The 14934-nt window shown below is 37.3% G+C and overlaps 1 protein-coding gene and 1 pseudogene across 2 annotated transcripts in view; both read right to left on the bottom strand.

Moving 5' to 3' along the window:
• Window positions 1-267: 267 nt before the first annotated feature.
• Window positions 268-14934, bottom strand: part of SMCO2 (single-pass membrane protein with coiled-coil domains 2) — a 59261-nt gene continuing 44594 nt past the window's right edge. For both annotated transcript variants that reach the window (XM_074402963.1, XM_074402964.1), the window contains exons 6-8: window positions 7862-7918; window positions 6347-6522; window positions 268-692 (exon numbers count right to left, since the gene is read on the bottom strand). In XM_074402963.1, coding sequence (XP_074259064.1) covers window positions 503-692; window positions 6347-6522; window positions 7862-7918 — 423 coding nt within the window. In that variant the 3' untranslated portion in view covers window positions 268-502. The remainder of the gene's footprint in view (window positions 693-6346; window positions 6523-7861; window positions 7919-14934) is intronic.
• Window positions 2269-6326, bottom strand: LOC120364938 (arginine--tRNA ligase, cytoplasmic-like; annotated as a pseudogene).

The raw sequence follows: 14934 nt of genomic DNA, 5'->3' as shown, positions 1-14934 counted from the left end.
GAAAAGTTCTTTCAAAGCAAAATTTGGGTGCTGTTATCAAAAGAAGAAACAAATGTGAAGGAGAAAAGCCAAGAAATGCCAACTATCTCCAAAATAGGACTCCAATTCAACTGAAGTAAAACTGGATACAGTGGAGGGGAAAGAATTTTATGCTTTCTTTTTTGAGACATCAGAGGTCAAAATGGAGAAGATAACCATGGGAGATAATACTTTATCATCTCAACATACCCCATGTTGGGGGAGAAGGAAGGCTAATCGTTTGAAGAAAATGTTTTCAACAAAGTGTGGAATGATTCGAGAAGGCATTGTGACTCATGAGGGTAAAGATAAGCTGTTTACATTTTTGTGTGTGACCAATCAACTTCTGTATAATTACAATGTTCTTTACAAAAACACTGTATTTTTTGAAAAATAAGTTAGCCAGCACACTACAGGAACAGTCAGAATTTTTACTGGGGAGAAAATTAGTAGGGTGACAGTGATTTCTGTATCTTTAGGAGGGTCACAAGTCTTCCACTTCCACATTCAAGAAAGGCTCTATCACATCCCGTAGGTCCCACACGGTGCGGCGCCCAAGCATTCTTGGAAGCACCCTTTCAAAGAGAAACGTAGCATCAAAAAATAGTATGTAACATAAAAGTCCAGTGACGATGAGGACATAAAACATGATGAAAATCCTCAGTGCGTGTTTCCTACAAAGAGAGAAAACAATGCGTGTTAAAAAAAATTCTGAAAATAATCACATCTATAGATTCCTGGCGCCTCCACACCGGTAGCTCTATAACTTCAACTAAGTAATTGAGTTTCTCTTGACTTCAGTTTACATTTGTAAAAGCAGCAGGTTGGAATGGACGAGCACTTGCTTCTGTCCACGGTAGGTCTGGCATTGGAATTTCAAGATTCTATAGCCATGAAACAATAAAACCCCTGGATATTGTCGGGTTCTTTCCTTTGAAATGTCCTTCTCACATTCTAGCAGGTTATTGCAATCTTTACCTCACTGTTGAGGTATATAATGCCTCTTCTGGGGCAAATAAAGGCCCAAGCAGTTAGATTTTCCCCAGGACATAAAGTATAATGTGATCAAAGGAATTGAGAGTTCTTTGTTGCTGGGTTTTGTCCTGGTACCAGACTTTAATTTATAATGTAATAGAAGCTTTTTAAAATCCTTGAGGACCCCTCCTTCTGGGTTGCATCTATGGCAGATTTTATTTATATGATTCTAAGTCCTTGCATTACTATTTTCTAGTTATAAATATGATACATGATTAGGGTAGAAAATCCAGAAGAACACAAAGAAGAAATGTCATAGATAATCCAAGTGCTGAGATAATTACCATCTCTAATACATCAGAAGAGAAAATCTAGAGCATAACACTAGCCGTAAATCAACTTTGTGACCTACCTCAATGAGTTTTACAAACCCGAGCCAAGTTTCTTGCCATTATCCCCACTGGCTATCACGTGGCAGTTCCACACATAATTGCTTTCACTTTACACATTTATTAAAGAGTCAGTGTTCTTAAGATACTCTATTAGGAAGGGGCTTAGAGAGCTGATAACAGGAAGCAAATGCGTCCTGCCATCAAGGAGCACCAAAGGCAGATTTGTTCTTTCTTATGAGAAGAGAAACAACTCACTACAAAAACATGTCTAGTAAATAAACACAGTTCTTCCTAAATTTAAAAACCAGTCATCTTTGGAAATACTAAACTATGACATCTTCAAAGAAACACATATTAAGTTTTTGGAAAGTAAACAAATTTTCTAAATCAAAGATAATGTGGAAAACAGAGAAATGAAGAAACTATAATCTTGTCACCAAAATATAACCAGATACATTTTTAATCTTTTTTCCTTTCTTCCATTTATTCATTCATTCTTTTTATTCTGTCTTAGTTTTTAGTTTAATTTTTCCTTTTTGTTTACACTTGTCTAATTTTTTTCTGTCCTGTGGTAAATGCTCTTGATACAGTTAAATTCATATTTATTTCTTGACAGGAATGAATCATTTGATTTTTACTTACAAAAATCAACACAATTTAAAAATTTAAAATTTCTATTACTAAGCATGGTATTTATTTTAAAAGGTCCAGATGTTTTTCTTTGGAAAAAATTATAGTTACTAAATTAAATTGAGGTTTTTCATATCACCTGTACAAAACCAAAAAATGTGTCACTAATAATTTTGTTCGTTTTAGGCTTATCTTCTGTAAACAATAAAATATTCTTTTAACTTTTGAATACTATTTATTTTAATCTGCAAACCTTGCCATGTGTAAAACCTTTGGTCTTTTCTAATATTTCCACATTATTTATGGTCAGTACATAGGGGACGACCATAAAGGGAACTGAAGGGCCAGAGGGCATTATCAATAAAAGGCCACCTTGTGAAGCTAAAAACAGCAAAAATTAATTCATAATGATTGAATTAATCCATAAGACAAACTTCTTCAAAATGTTAGTGTATAAATATGCTTTAGTTAAACCAATGTGTTTCCAGTTCTCTAACAGGAGATTGGGCAAAATTTCAGGCAATCTTAATTAGAATGTAATCATGTGAGAAAAAGATGAGCAACTCAACCTGATTATAATCCTCCCATGTAACACAATAAAGCAATAAGTGAAAGGCATTCAGCTATTTACTATTTGTTTGTCTGGCTGGTTGGTTTTGAGTTATTAGTTACATACTATAAAATTCACCTGACACATTGTACAATCCAGGGGTTTTTGGTTTATTCACAAGGCTGTACAATCATCACCACCACTATCTAATTCCAGGAAATTTTCATCACCCCAAAAAGAAACCACATTCACTGAGGCAGTCACTATCTCCCTATTCCCCAACACTCTGTGCCTGGCAACCATGAATCTACTTTTGATCTATTAGGATTTTCCCACTTTGAACATTCATATATATGGAATCATTTCAATATTCCTTTGTGCGTGGCTTTCATTGGACATAATGTTTTCTAAGATCATGTAGATGTATCAGTACTTCATTCTTTTTTGCAGCTAAATAAATACTTCACTGTGTGGCTACACCATATTTTGTTTTTCCATTCCTCAGTTAATGGACATTTGGATTGTTTCTACTTTTTGGCTATTATGAATAATGCTGCCATAAACATTTGCATACAGGCTTTTGTGTGGACATACATCCTCAGTTCTTTTGAGTATATATCTAAGAATATAACTGCTGAATCATGTGGTAATTCTATATTTCACTGTTTTATAAAGTGCCAAATTGTCTTCAAAAGTGGTTGTACCATTTTACAATCCTGCTAGTGATATACAAGGGTTGCAATTTCTCCACATCCTCTTCAATGCTAGTTATTGTCTGTCTTTTTTACTGTAGTCATCTTAGTGGATGTTAAGTGATATCTCACTGTGGTTCATTGTGGTTTTGATTTACATTTTTTTAATGACAAATGATGCTGAATGTCTTTTCCTGTGCTTGTTGACCATTTGTGTGTCTTTGAACAAATGTGTATATAAGTCATTTGCCTATTTATCAAACTGGGTTGTTTATCTTTTTGTTGTTGAGTTGTAACAGGTTTTTTCCCCCCACAGTTGGCAAATGTTCTTAATGTTCTTGTGTTTGTATCATGATTGTAAAAAAAAAAAAAAAAAAAGGCAAACAATTCTATTGACCACTTTGGTAAAAACATACAGTGTTCAAACCTAAGCAGGATTACATCCTTTGGACAGGTTTTGTTCTAGGGATATGGAACCCCTCGGCCATGACAGCCTCTACTGCTTCACACAGCCATGCATACCACATGTTCACCTTCAATACCTCTCCAGTCTTGTCGATCTTTCTCCACACAATAGCAGTGAAAATAGAACTCTGTGAAAGTAGTTGCCAGCCAATATATAGAACCACAAGAGTGTGCAGAAATAAGTCATCTAAAATCTTTTGCAGTATCTCAGGGAATCATAAAATGCACCAGCCTTGTTTCCATTCCTTCTTATGGTGCAAAATAATCTTGGTCTGTCAAGCAGTGTTTTGGAGCATCTCTTCATCAATATTGGCCACGTTTGCAGTAGACCTGGTTCTAGTGAAACCATGCAAAAAGGAAGCAGCTGTATTTCCTCTGTCATCTAGCATTTTGTCAAATGAGAAGATGTTGTCAGTCAACCGGTTATGGGAAAGTTCAGTTTATTTAATACAGCCATAAGCAACAGATGTCTAAGTAGCCTTCGATTCCTCTGCAGTTAAGACCTTGTCTCTTTCTTTTTCTTTCAATTTGTCCATGGATCATTATTGTCCTTACTCCAGGCCTATAAGATGAACTGTTTCATCTGAATATATATTAAACTTCTTCCCCTAGCATCACACTGAACCCAGCATGGGAGACTTGAGTTACTTTAGGGTCATACCAACCAATCATTTGAGCAGCAGAAAATATTTTCTGGAAGTACAGAGATTGTCCACTGTCTACCCAGAGATAACCGTATCTGCTTTTTCCTCAAACAGTATTTGTTCAAGAGAAGCCAGATGAGATGCATCATAGTTATAACCTCCATCTGATTTTTTTTTTTTCGAAACCAGGTCTCACTCTGCTGCCCAAGCTGGAGTGCAGTGGCATGATCTCAAGGATCACTGTAGCCTTGAATTCCCCAGCTCAGCTGATCCTCCCACCTCAGCCTCCCAAGTAGCTAGGACTACAGGCATGTGTCACTAATTTTTTTTTTTTTTTTTTTGGTAGATACAAGGTTTCGTCATGTTGCCCAGGCTGGTCTGGAACTCCTGGGGCTCAAGTGATCCACTTGCCTCAGCCTCCTGAAGTGCTTGGATTACAGGCGTGAGCCACTGTACCCAGTCTCCATCTGATTTTACCGTGGTTAATGCCATGGAAAATCCTGGGACCAACACAAACTTTCTGCCCTTATCCACTTGCACAAATCATCTATCATGAAATTCCTTTACATCATTCATCCTATCTTGATAGAAGGATTCCCTCTATCCATTAAAGAGATGTCCAGAGCATCATAGATTTTTACTAAACCCTTGGCAGGAGACAGCACAGATAAACATCCAAGCTTTTATAATATCTAGGTTTTTACTCTGGAACAGAATGACACACTGATATGCTCATTTCTTAAACTCCTCCTCAGTAACAAATCTCTTAGATTACTTATAAAAGGCCTGAAGATTCCCAATAGAAGGTGAAACTGTTAGATAAGCTGGAAATTTATTTTGCAGGTGAGCAATATGCATGCCAAGCTGGGTCCCTTATCTCCTACATGGTTTAAGCTGAGCACATCACATCCTGCAAATTCAAAGAGGTGGCATATGCTCTCTCCTATAATGGTCGACCTGTGGTAGCATCTCAGTATATGTCAAGTTCCAAAATTATGAAAACAAATTCATGCTTTTATGTACCCCTTGGAATATTAGGAGAAGACACGTGAAAAATTTAATTTCAATAACATGCTATGGGCTCTCTGATAGGATTATGTGTAAGATGTGCACATAAACTTTTACAACTCAACAGCAAAAAACAAACAAAAAACAATTTTTTAAAAAATGGGCAAAGGACTTGATAGAAGACAGAGCTGAGATTCCATTTGGGTTGGTGGCTGGAGGTAAAGAATCAAAAATGTTTCCTTAGAGGAAATTACTGCTCAGAGTGTAAATGATGGTGTGGCATCTCCTGAACAGGATCCAAAGAGCCAGCATTTTCTGGTTATGTGTTTCCAATATTATCCAAGGGGAAGGCATCCTGCCCAGCAAACAAAACTTATCAAATTTCTTATCAGTTATGTTCTTTTGGTGGAGGCAGTTGCCTCATCATGTGTAGATACCATCTTTTAAGATTTTAAATAGAGATAGATTTTAGAGACAGAGATATATATAGATATATAGAGATAAATCTATTTATATCTCTCTATACATAAATCTCTGTATATCTATAGAGATATATAGAGAAACTTCTTCAAATTTGTAGCCATCATGGGAAGAAAATTTAAAATTAAAGTATTGACTTAATGTTGTTTGAAAGAGTCTTGAGGCAAAAAGGAACAGACTAACTAAAAATACAATTGACATTAATAGCCACCCACAGGAGGTCTTTGTTCGTATATCTTCGGTCATATATCCTTGTATTTATCTAAAGCAATAAGAAAGCAATCTATATCTATATATTGAATGCAATAGATCTATATCTAAATAAGAAAAATACTATGACTCCAATAACATATAGACTTTTAAAGAACATAGATAATTTACAAAAGAAAATAAAACATTTTAATCAATACTTGAAAAAAAAATCAGTCTCAGCAGAATCCATACATTTTGGGGCCTTCATCCAGTCCTGCATGGCCCTTTGCACTGACTTACCACACTGTAATGGGGGGAAGAGAGTTCTGCACTAAAAAGGATGCTGGGGCCTGAGGAAGCAGGGACTCCATCTCCTCCATATCTGTTTCTTCAGAACTGTGAGACTCAGTGTCCTCTGCTTCCATTTGATACATCCTCAGCTTTGCATTCAGCAGATTCACATTCTTGCAAAGTTTCTGGAAAAAAAAAAAAGAGTAATCAAGTACCTTAAAAAAATTCTAAATGTCTTCAAGTCTTTCTATAGATAATGCAGAGTGCTTTTCCTCTGGATCACCTCAGGGACCCACATTAGAAATCACATGTAGGTCCCAGGTAAAGATCATTGGCAGGTGCATCTTAAATGGAAGGAGACTTTCGCATTCACAGTGTAAGGTAACACCACAGTAGGAAACTAAACAAAACCCACATGCTAATCTTTAACCACTAGATTATTAACGTAGAAAGATATCCTTGTACTGAATTCCTCTACTCAATTCGTTCATCTATGCAAAGCATATTTATTGGGTGAGTACTGCTACTAGCTTCTAAGATACAGTGTTAACAAAATAGACAAAGAATGCAATCTATTACAGGAGCTGGGGGCAAGTGATAAACACTTAACGCATACATACATTCTATATTACGTGTTAAGATACATGCTAAAGAGAAAACAGATAGGGTGTGGGATCAGAGAGTGGCTGTGGTTTGGTGATGGGGTCATCTAGTTGAGACAGGTGGGATGAGTCAGCCTCAGAGCAGCTGACATTCATTCTTGAATGAAGATATACATGAAAAATGATACATTTATTCTTTCGTTGTTTCATTCACCCAATCACATTTACCTCAGTGTCTAAGATCTTGTGGGAGGAGTTCAAAGATGAAGTTATTTTTTGAGGTAATGGAAATTAGGAGACGTCTCAATGAATAGATGACCTGTGAGCTTAGCCTTGAAGAATGGCTAATGTGTAGACATAAAGGGCAAGCATCAGATAGTGGGATAACAAGTAGAGGTAGCACAGGGGTATGAGAGCTTGGGAGTACACGGGAACTGCAAACGTTCTGTTGGTCCAAGCAGAAGGCCAGAGGGGAGGAAGAAGGCCATAAGACTAGAAACCATCATTCTCAGCAAACTAACACAGGAACAGAAAACCAAACACCACGTGTTCTCACTCTTAAGTGGGAGCTGGACAATGAGAACACATGGACACAGGGAGGTGAACATCACATACCCAGGCCTGTCGGGGGTTGGGGGGCCAGGAGAGGGATAGTATTAAGAGAAATACCTAATTTAGATAACGAGTTGATGGGTGCAGCAAACCACCATGGCACATGTATACCAATGTAACAAACATGCATGTTGTGCACATGTATCCCAGAACTTAAAGTATGATACTAATTTTAAAAATAAATAAAAATTAAAAAAAAGAAAAAGACCAATATGTGTTGCGCCATCACTCTAGGCAAAGAATGACCACTATATTTAGATATAAATTATCTGATCTTACTATTGTTGGAATTGTGTAACTGAAAACTTACCTCCATTCTTTCCATGACTTTCTTCCTTAATTTATAAGTTTCATTACAAGCATTCACCTAAAAAGACATCCACAGTTCTCGGTAAAGTGAAATTTATATTTTTCTGGTTTGTACAATAAAATCTCACTTATTCTGAAAACACTTATAAAGTGCTTCATTGAAATTTACTTTTACTCAGTAAATTTTTTCCTCTTAGAGAAAATTCATGGTGTAATTATAAATTGCAGACTGTAAGTGTATAACCATAGGATTAACAAGATTATTTTCAATACTTCAGAAGTATGCATTTACACAACAGCAGTTAATAAGAAACCATGCTTCCCTCTACTCATTACTCCTTCCTTGCTCCTTAAAAAACTTCTACCAGGACACAAATTGAAAAAACATAGTTACGTTTCCGAGAAAATATTTCTTTTAAATATTTAAAATTTTAAAATTTGTGAATGTAAGTCTTCATTATGTCAGATTGAATATTCAGGCCCAACAGCTTTGCAAAAGAGCTGGCCACAAAGATAGCTGGTTCTTTTCCTCTTCTCATGTCTCCTACAGGTTGCCAGGTAGAAATAACAGATGGTTTTGGCTGGTTTCTGTTAGTAAGCACAAGACACAGGCTAAAAGCAAACCATCACCTTCTAAGACATGGCACGTGTGTCACAAGTAAAGAATGCCTTTAAAGGTTTTAAATTAATCATGCACTAAGAGACATTCAGGATACCCTGAAAAGCAGAGCTGCAGCAGGAAAAAGAGTATACTGGGATTCAATAAAAATGAATTTTAAAGATGATACTTACAGAAATTGATTTTCTTTCTTTCTTTTTTTTTTTTTTTTTTTGGAAACAAGGTGTCACTCTGTCATCCAGGCTGGAGTGCAGTGGTGTGATCATGGCTCACTGCAGCCTCTGGTGATCCCCCCACTTCAGTATCCTGAGTAGCTTGACTACAAGCATGTGCCACCATGCCCAGCTAGTTTTTTACATTTTTTGTAGTGATGGGATCTCTTTCTTTTTTTTTTAACTTTTATTTTAAGTTTAGGGGTACATGTGAAGGTTTGTTACACAGGTAAATTTATGTCATGGGGGTTTGCTATACAGATTATTTTATCACCCAGGAATTAAGCCCAGTAACCAACAGTTATTCTTTCTGCTCCTCTCCCTCCTCCCAGCCTCTACCCTCAAATAGACCCCAGAGTCTGTTTCCTTCTTTGTGTTCATAAGTTCTCATCATTTGGCTCCCACTTATAAGTGAGAAAATGTGGTTTTTTGTTTTTGTTTTTGTTTTTGTTTTTGTTTTCTTTTGAGACGGAGTTTCGCTCTTGTTACCCAGGCTGGAGTGCAATGGCTCGATCTCGGCTCACCGCAACCTCCGCCTCCTGGGTTCAGGCAATTCTCCTGCCTCAGCCTCCTGAGTAGCTGGAATTACAGGCACGTGCCACCATGCCCAGCTAATTTTTTTGTATTTTTAGTAGAGACGGGGTTTCACCATGTTGACCAGGATGGTCTCGATCTCTCGACCTCGTGATCCACCCGCCTCAGCCTTCCAAAGTGCTGGGATTACAGGCTTGAGCCACCGCGCCCGGCCGAAAATGTGGTATTTGATTTTCTGTTCTTGAATTAGTTTGCTGAGGATAATGACCTCCGGCTCCATCCATGTTCCCACAAAAGACACGATCTCATTCCCTTTTATGGATGCACAGTATTCCATGGTGTATATGTACCACATTTTCTTTATCCAATTTGTCACGGATGGGATTTTAGGTTGATTCTATATCTTAGCTATTGTGAATAGTGCTGCAATGAACATTCATGTTGATGTGTCTTTATGGTAGAATGATTTATATTTCTCCGGGTATATACATGATAATGGGATTGCTGAGTCAAATGGTAGTTCTGCTTTTAGCTCTTCGAAGAATAACCACACTGCTTTCCACGATGGTTGAATGAATTTACACTTCCACCAACAATGTGTAAGTGTTCCCTTTTCTCCACAACCTCGCCAACATCTATTATTTTTGGACTTTTTAATAATAGTCATTCTGACCAGTGTGTCAGATGATATCTCATTGTGGTTTTGATTTGCATTTCTCTAATAATCAGTGATCTTGAGCTTTTTTTTCATGTTTCTTGGCCACAGGTATGTCTTCTTTTGAAAAGTGAAGACAGGGTTTCATCATGTTGCCTAGGCTAGTCTTGAACTCCTGGCCTCAAGCAACCCGCCTTGGCCTCCCAAAGTGCTAGGATTATAGACGTGAGCTACTGTGCCCAGTCTCAGAAATAGATGCTTAAAGAAGTACTTGGAAGAGCAATCAAAAGCATGGGTTTTTGAGGCATAGTTTGTAATGGTAAACATTGATTAGAAAGCCCCAAATATCCAACAAAATAAAATTAATAAATTAAAATATCAAGCCCTGCATTATATTGGAGTGAAAAAAAAGTAAAATGACACCTACTAGCAGAGAAAATTGTTGAAGAAAAAATGGTAAGAGCTGAAGCAGTTGCAAAACAATATGTGTAATATGATCCCATCAAAACAACAATGTGTAAATGTATGTATAAAAAATTTGGAAGAATACAAATATACTAACATGTTCATTGTGTTTGTCTTTAAGGGAGGAGGATTAGTTTTCATTTTTATATGAAATCATTTCATAACGTTTTGTTAAAATAAGCATGCTGCCAGCCATGGTGTCATGGCCCACACCTGTCATCCCAGCACTTGGGAGGCCAAGGTGGATGGATAGCTTGAGGTTAGGAGTTCAAGACCACCCTGGCCAACATGGTGAAACCCCTTCTCTACAAAAAATACAAAAAAGTGAGCCAGCTGTGGTGGTGTGCCCCTGTAGTCCCAGCTACTGGGGAGACTGAGGCACAAGAATCACTTGAACCTGGGAGGTGGAGGCTGCAGTGAGCCGAGATGTTGCCACTGATCTCCAGCCTGGGCAACAGAATCAGACTCTATCTCACAAAAAAATTATATATATAAAATATATATACATACACATATATATTTTAAAATTATATATATGTAATATATATATACACACACACATACATATAATCAGCATGCCTTACTTCTTGTAAAAGAAAAAATACATGTGTATGTGTGTGTGTGTGTGTGTGTGTGTGTGTGTGTGTGTGTGTATCTATAATGGGAAAGGAAGTGAAAGACCAGCTCTTTGCATCTGGAAATATGGGCAAGTCACTTCATCACTGCATCTCTTTGAGTCACACTTTTCATTTCTGAAAATGAGGGTACAGACTAAGCAACAGTAAGTTCCCTTCCGGATCTAAAATTCTGAGTATGTCTTTCATTGAATTTTAGATTCCATTTCCTGAAATTCTCTAAATCTGGGATTTCTTTGAAGCACTGTTTTCTTCCTTAATTGTAAAAACATTTTGTCACTACCTTGTCAAATTTGTTATCCAGTTCTTCTAATTGCTTTCTACATTTTCATGATCTCCCATTTAAAAAAGGGAGTATAAAACAAAAGTTGGGACCAGGTGTGGTGGCTCATGCTGGTAATCCCAGCACTTTGGGAAGCTGAGGCAGGAGAATGCTTGAATCCAGGAATTTAAGAGCAGCCTGGGCAACATAGTGAGACCTCCTACCTCTACAAAAAACTAAAAATTGCTGGGCGGGGTGGCACACATCTGTAGTCCTATCTACTTGGAAACCTAAGGTGGTAGGATTGCTTGAGCCTGGGTGTTCAAGACCAGCCTGGGCTGATGACATGATGACATGGTGAAAACCCATATGTACAAAAGAGAAAGAAAGAAAGTAAAGAAAAATAAAAAAGAAAAATTAGCTGGGTGTTGTGGTGTGTGCCTGTAGTCTCAGCTACTCAGGAGGCTGAGGTGGGAAGATCACCTCCTGAACCCAGGAGGTAAAGGTTTCAGTGAGCCATGATGGTGCCACTGCACTCCAGGCTGGGTGACAGAGTGAGACCCTGTCTTCAAAGAAAAAAAGTCGTAATGAATGATATGTGGAATTTAAGCAAAACAAATGATTTTTAGGAAAAGGTCATTTGTGATAGAAAACAAAGTCTGAGATTTAATAGAAGCTGTATTTTTTTCCTTTTGTAACTATCCTGGGTACCAATCTCTAAAATCAACATTAATTACAGCAAAAAAATATTACTGACTATAAACTGTAAGTGGCCACTGAACTTGGCATCATGCTAGTTGGATATAAGTAACAAGAATATTTATCCTCAAGTAGCTTATAGGTACTTGGAGGATGGACAGTATACCTATTTTTTTTAACACATTTATTCATTACCAATCCCTGAAATTGGGTGGTTTAATTATTTAGAGAGGAGCTGTGCTGTGACAATCACCTTTTATTTGGTATCCTAGTTTATTTACAGAGTAAACATCTTCATATAGCCCTTTTCATAGATAACTGGGACAAGGTCAGTCTCTGAATGAAAGTCAAGAAATTCACATGGAGATTTTAGAAAGTTTCATGGCTTGTGGACTCAATATTAGGCCAAATAACACCCAAAGGCCACCTCAAAGTCCTCTCTGTAGCTTGAAATTCTTTCAAATACTTTTGTTTCTGTTTTGCTTTAAAAAATAATTTTACCAATTTTTTCTCCTCCCCTTTCATGCCTTTCTTAGCTATTCCATTTCTTTATGGCAAATAAGTAGGCCAATACATGTGACACTATTTTAATTTTATTAACTTATTTCTCCTTTAATTTTCCCCTTTATCTGTTGTTCCTGTATCTATTTCTAACAATCTTCACTTTCCCCTTCATCAGAGTAAACCTACAGCTATTCCTACTAATTTTGTTTCTGTAACAATTGTATTTATTTATTTTGCTGTTTTTGGTTTTTATTGGTTGGTTTGTTTGTTGAGGCAGGGTCTCACTATGTTGCCCAGGCTGACATGCTGTGGCTTACTGATCACAGCTCACTGCAGCCTTAACCTCCTGAGTCCAGGAGGTGATTCTCCCACCTCAGCCTTCTAAGCAGCTGGGAGTATAGGCATGCACCACCATGCCTGGCTAATTTTTAAATCTTTTGTAGATAGGGGTCTTGCTATGTTGCTGTGGCTGGTCTCAAACTCCTGGCCTCAAGTGATCCTCCTCCCTTGACCTCCCAAAGTGTTGGGGTTACAGGTATGAGTCACCACACTCAGCCAACAATTTAAAGCTTCACCTTTGTATATATTACTGCGTTTCTTTTTATATAGCCTTTTCCATCAGACTGTAGACTTCTTGAGACAGACTTGCGCCATTTTTTTTGAAGACACATTTATTTAGATATAACTTACAGTAAAACTCACTTTTTAAATTATATAGTTCTATGAATTTTGATAAATGCGTACTATCGTGTAATCACCACTACAATAAGATATAGAATATTTCCATCAGCCCCTAAATTTCCTTATACACCTTTGTCAATCCCCATCCCCCTTCCTCCATTAAACCCGGGTAACTAACTGCTAATCTACTTCCAGTTCCTACAGTTTTGCCTTTTTCAGAGTTATGTAAACAGAAGCACAAAGTACATAAGTAGTTTTCTGAATCTGGCTTCTTTCACTTAGTCTTAGCGTAATGCATGTGAGATTCATTCATGCTGTTGGATCAGTCAGAAGTCTGCTCCTTTTTATTGCTGAGTAGTATTCCATCACATACATGTACTGCAGTTTATCCACATGGCAGCTGGCAGATACTTGGATTGCTTCTAATTTTTAGGCTTGCGCCTGTTTCATTGTTGTTTTTAATGTGTATACAAAACTGTGTATCCTCAGCATAGAGAATTTCCATATATGTGTGTGATGCCTTCCTCTTGCATTATTATCCCAAGCCTCACCTTCTTAAAAAAAAAAAAAAAACACCTCGCTTTGATTTATGTGTGTGTTTCTCTATCTTTCTCCTCAGTCTTTTAATGCTCCTCCTTCCCTACCCCCACCTGCTACTGAAATGTACATTTTTGTAATACTAACAGCTGGCTTTTGGAGGAAATTTTCTAAAGCAGAATATTTCTTGGCCTTTGTCGTCTTCCCTTTTTTATAGTTCGCAATTTCCAAAGCCCAAAGATAGTGAAAAAAATTCTTTCAACTCATGCAAAATGAGACTGTGACTCAAAATGTTGGATTATATCAATTAAACGTCAATTTTCCCCCAGGCAATCGATCTGCACTGATCTGTAAATGACTTTTAATAAGTAAGAGGTCCAAATAAATAATACCTTCCTATAAAAAAGAGACTTTTCTCTTTCACTGCTTCCAAAATCCACTCAATGTAAATAAACTCTTGGGCTTGAGTTAAAATTGAAGCTGGCAATTTCAGTTAAAAGAGGTTGTTAGAAACAGACGTTTTTCTTTTTCAGGGACCTTTCTTCAAAGCAGAAAAACTATCTGGCAGGACTCTGAAATCTCACTTGTGTCACAAGTTGACCTATACCTTTCAGCTCTAATATTCTATTACTAAGAAAATGGAACATTAGCCTGGGTGTGGTGGCTCATGCCTAAAATCCCAGCTCTTTGAAGGCAAGGTAGGCAGATTGCTTAAGGTCAGGAGTTTGAGATCATGATGAAACCCCATCTCTACTAAAATTACAAAAAATTAGCCACACGTGGTGGTGCACACCCATAATCCCAGCTACTCAGGAGGTAGAGGCATGAGAGTTTTTTGAACCCAGAAGGTGGAGATTGCAATGAGCAGAGATCATGACATGGCAATCTAGCTTGGGCAACAGAATGACCTGTCTCAAAAAAAAAAAAAAAAAAGAAAGAAAGAAAATTGAAAATTAAACCTTTCCTTGAGAAGAGTATGTAAGAAATGCGAGGAGACACAACATCAGGAAAACTTTGAAGATCGTGAAAAGCAACACAAGAACTATTCAAGGGGCATCCAAGACAAACACAGGTAGATCCCTTGCACTCTAAGGATGCAATTCTTGACAAATATTTATTTCCTGGATATTTTGTCTGTACTGTTAGGTGCTGATATACAAAGATTAAGAAAAACAGTTCTCCATTAAGGTACTCACCTTAAGGTGGCATCGAGATAGAGTTTCTTGATAATGGAGTTTCTAGGTAAAGTAGAAAAGTCTAGGCTTTTTGTG

This window comes from Saimiri boliviensis, chromosome 7 (genome assembly GCF_048565385.1).
Source record: "Saimiri boliviensis isolate mSaiBol1 chromosome 7, mSaiBol1.pri, whole genome shotgun sequence".
NCBI classification, from domain to species: Eukaryota; Metazoa; Chordata; class Mammalia; order Primates; family Cebidae; genus Saimiri; species Saimiri boliviensis.
The sequence above is the reverse complement of the archived record's forward strand: the minus strand, read 5'-3'. Positions and strand labels throughout refer to the sequence as shown.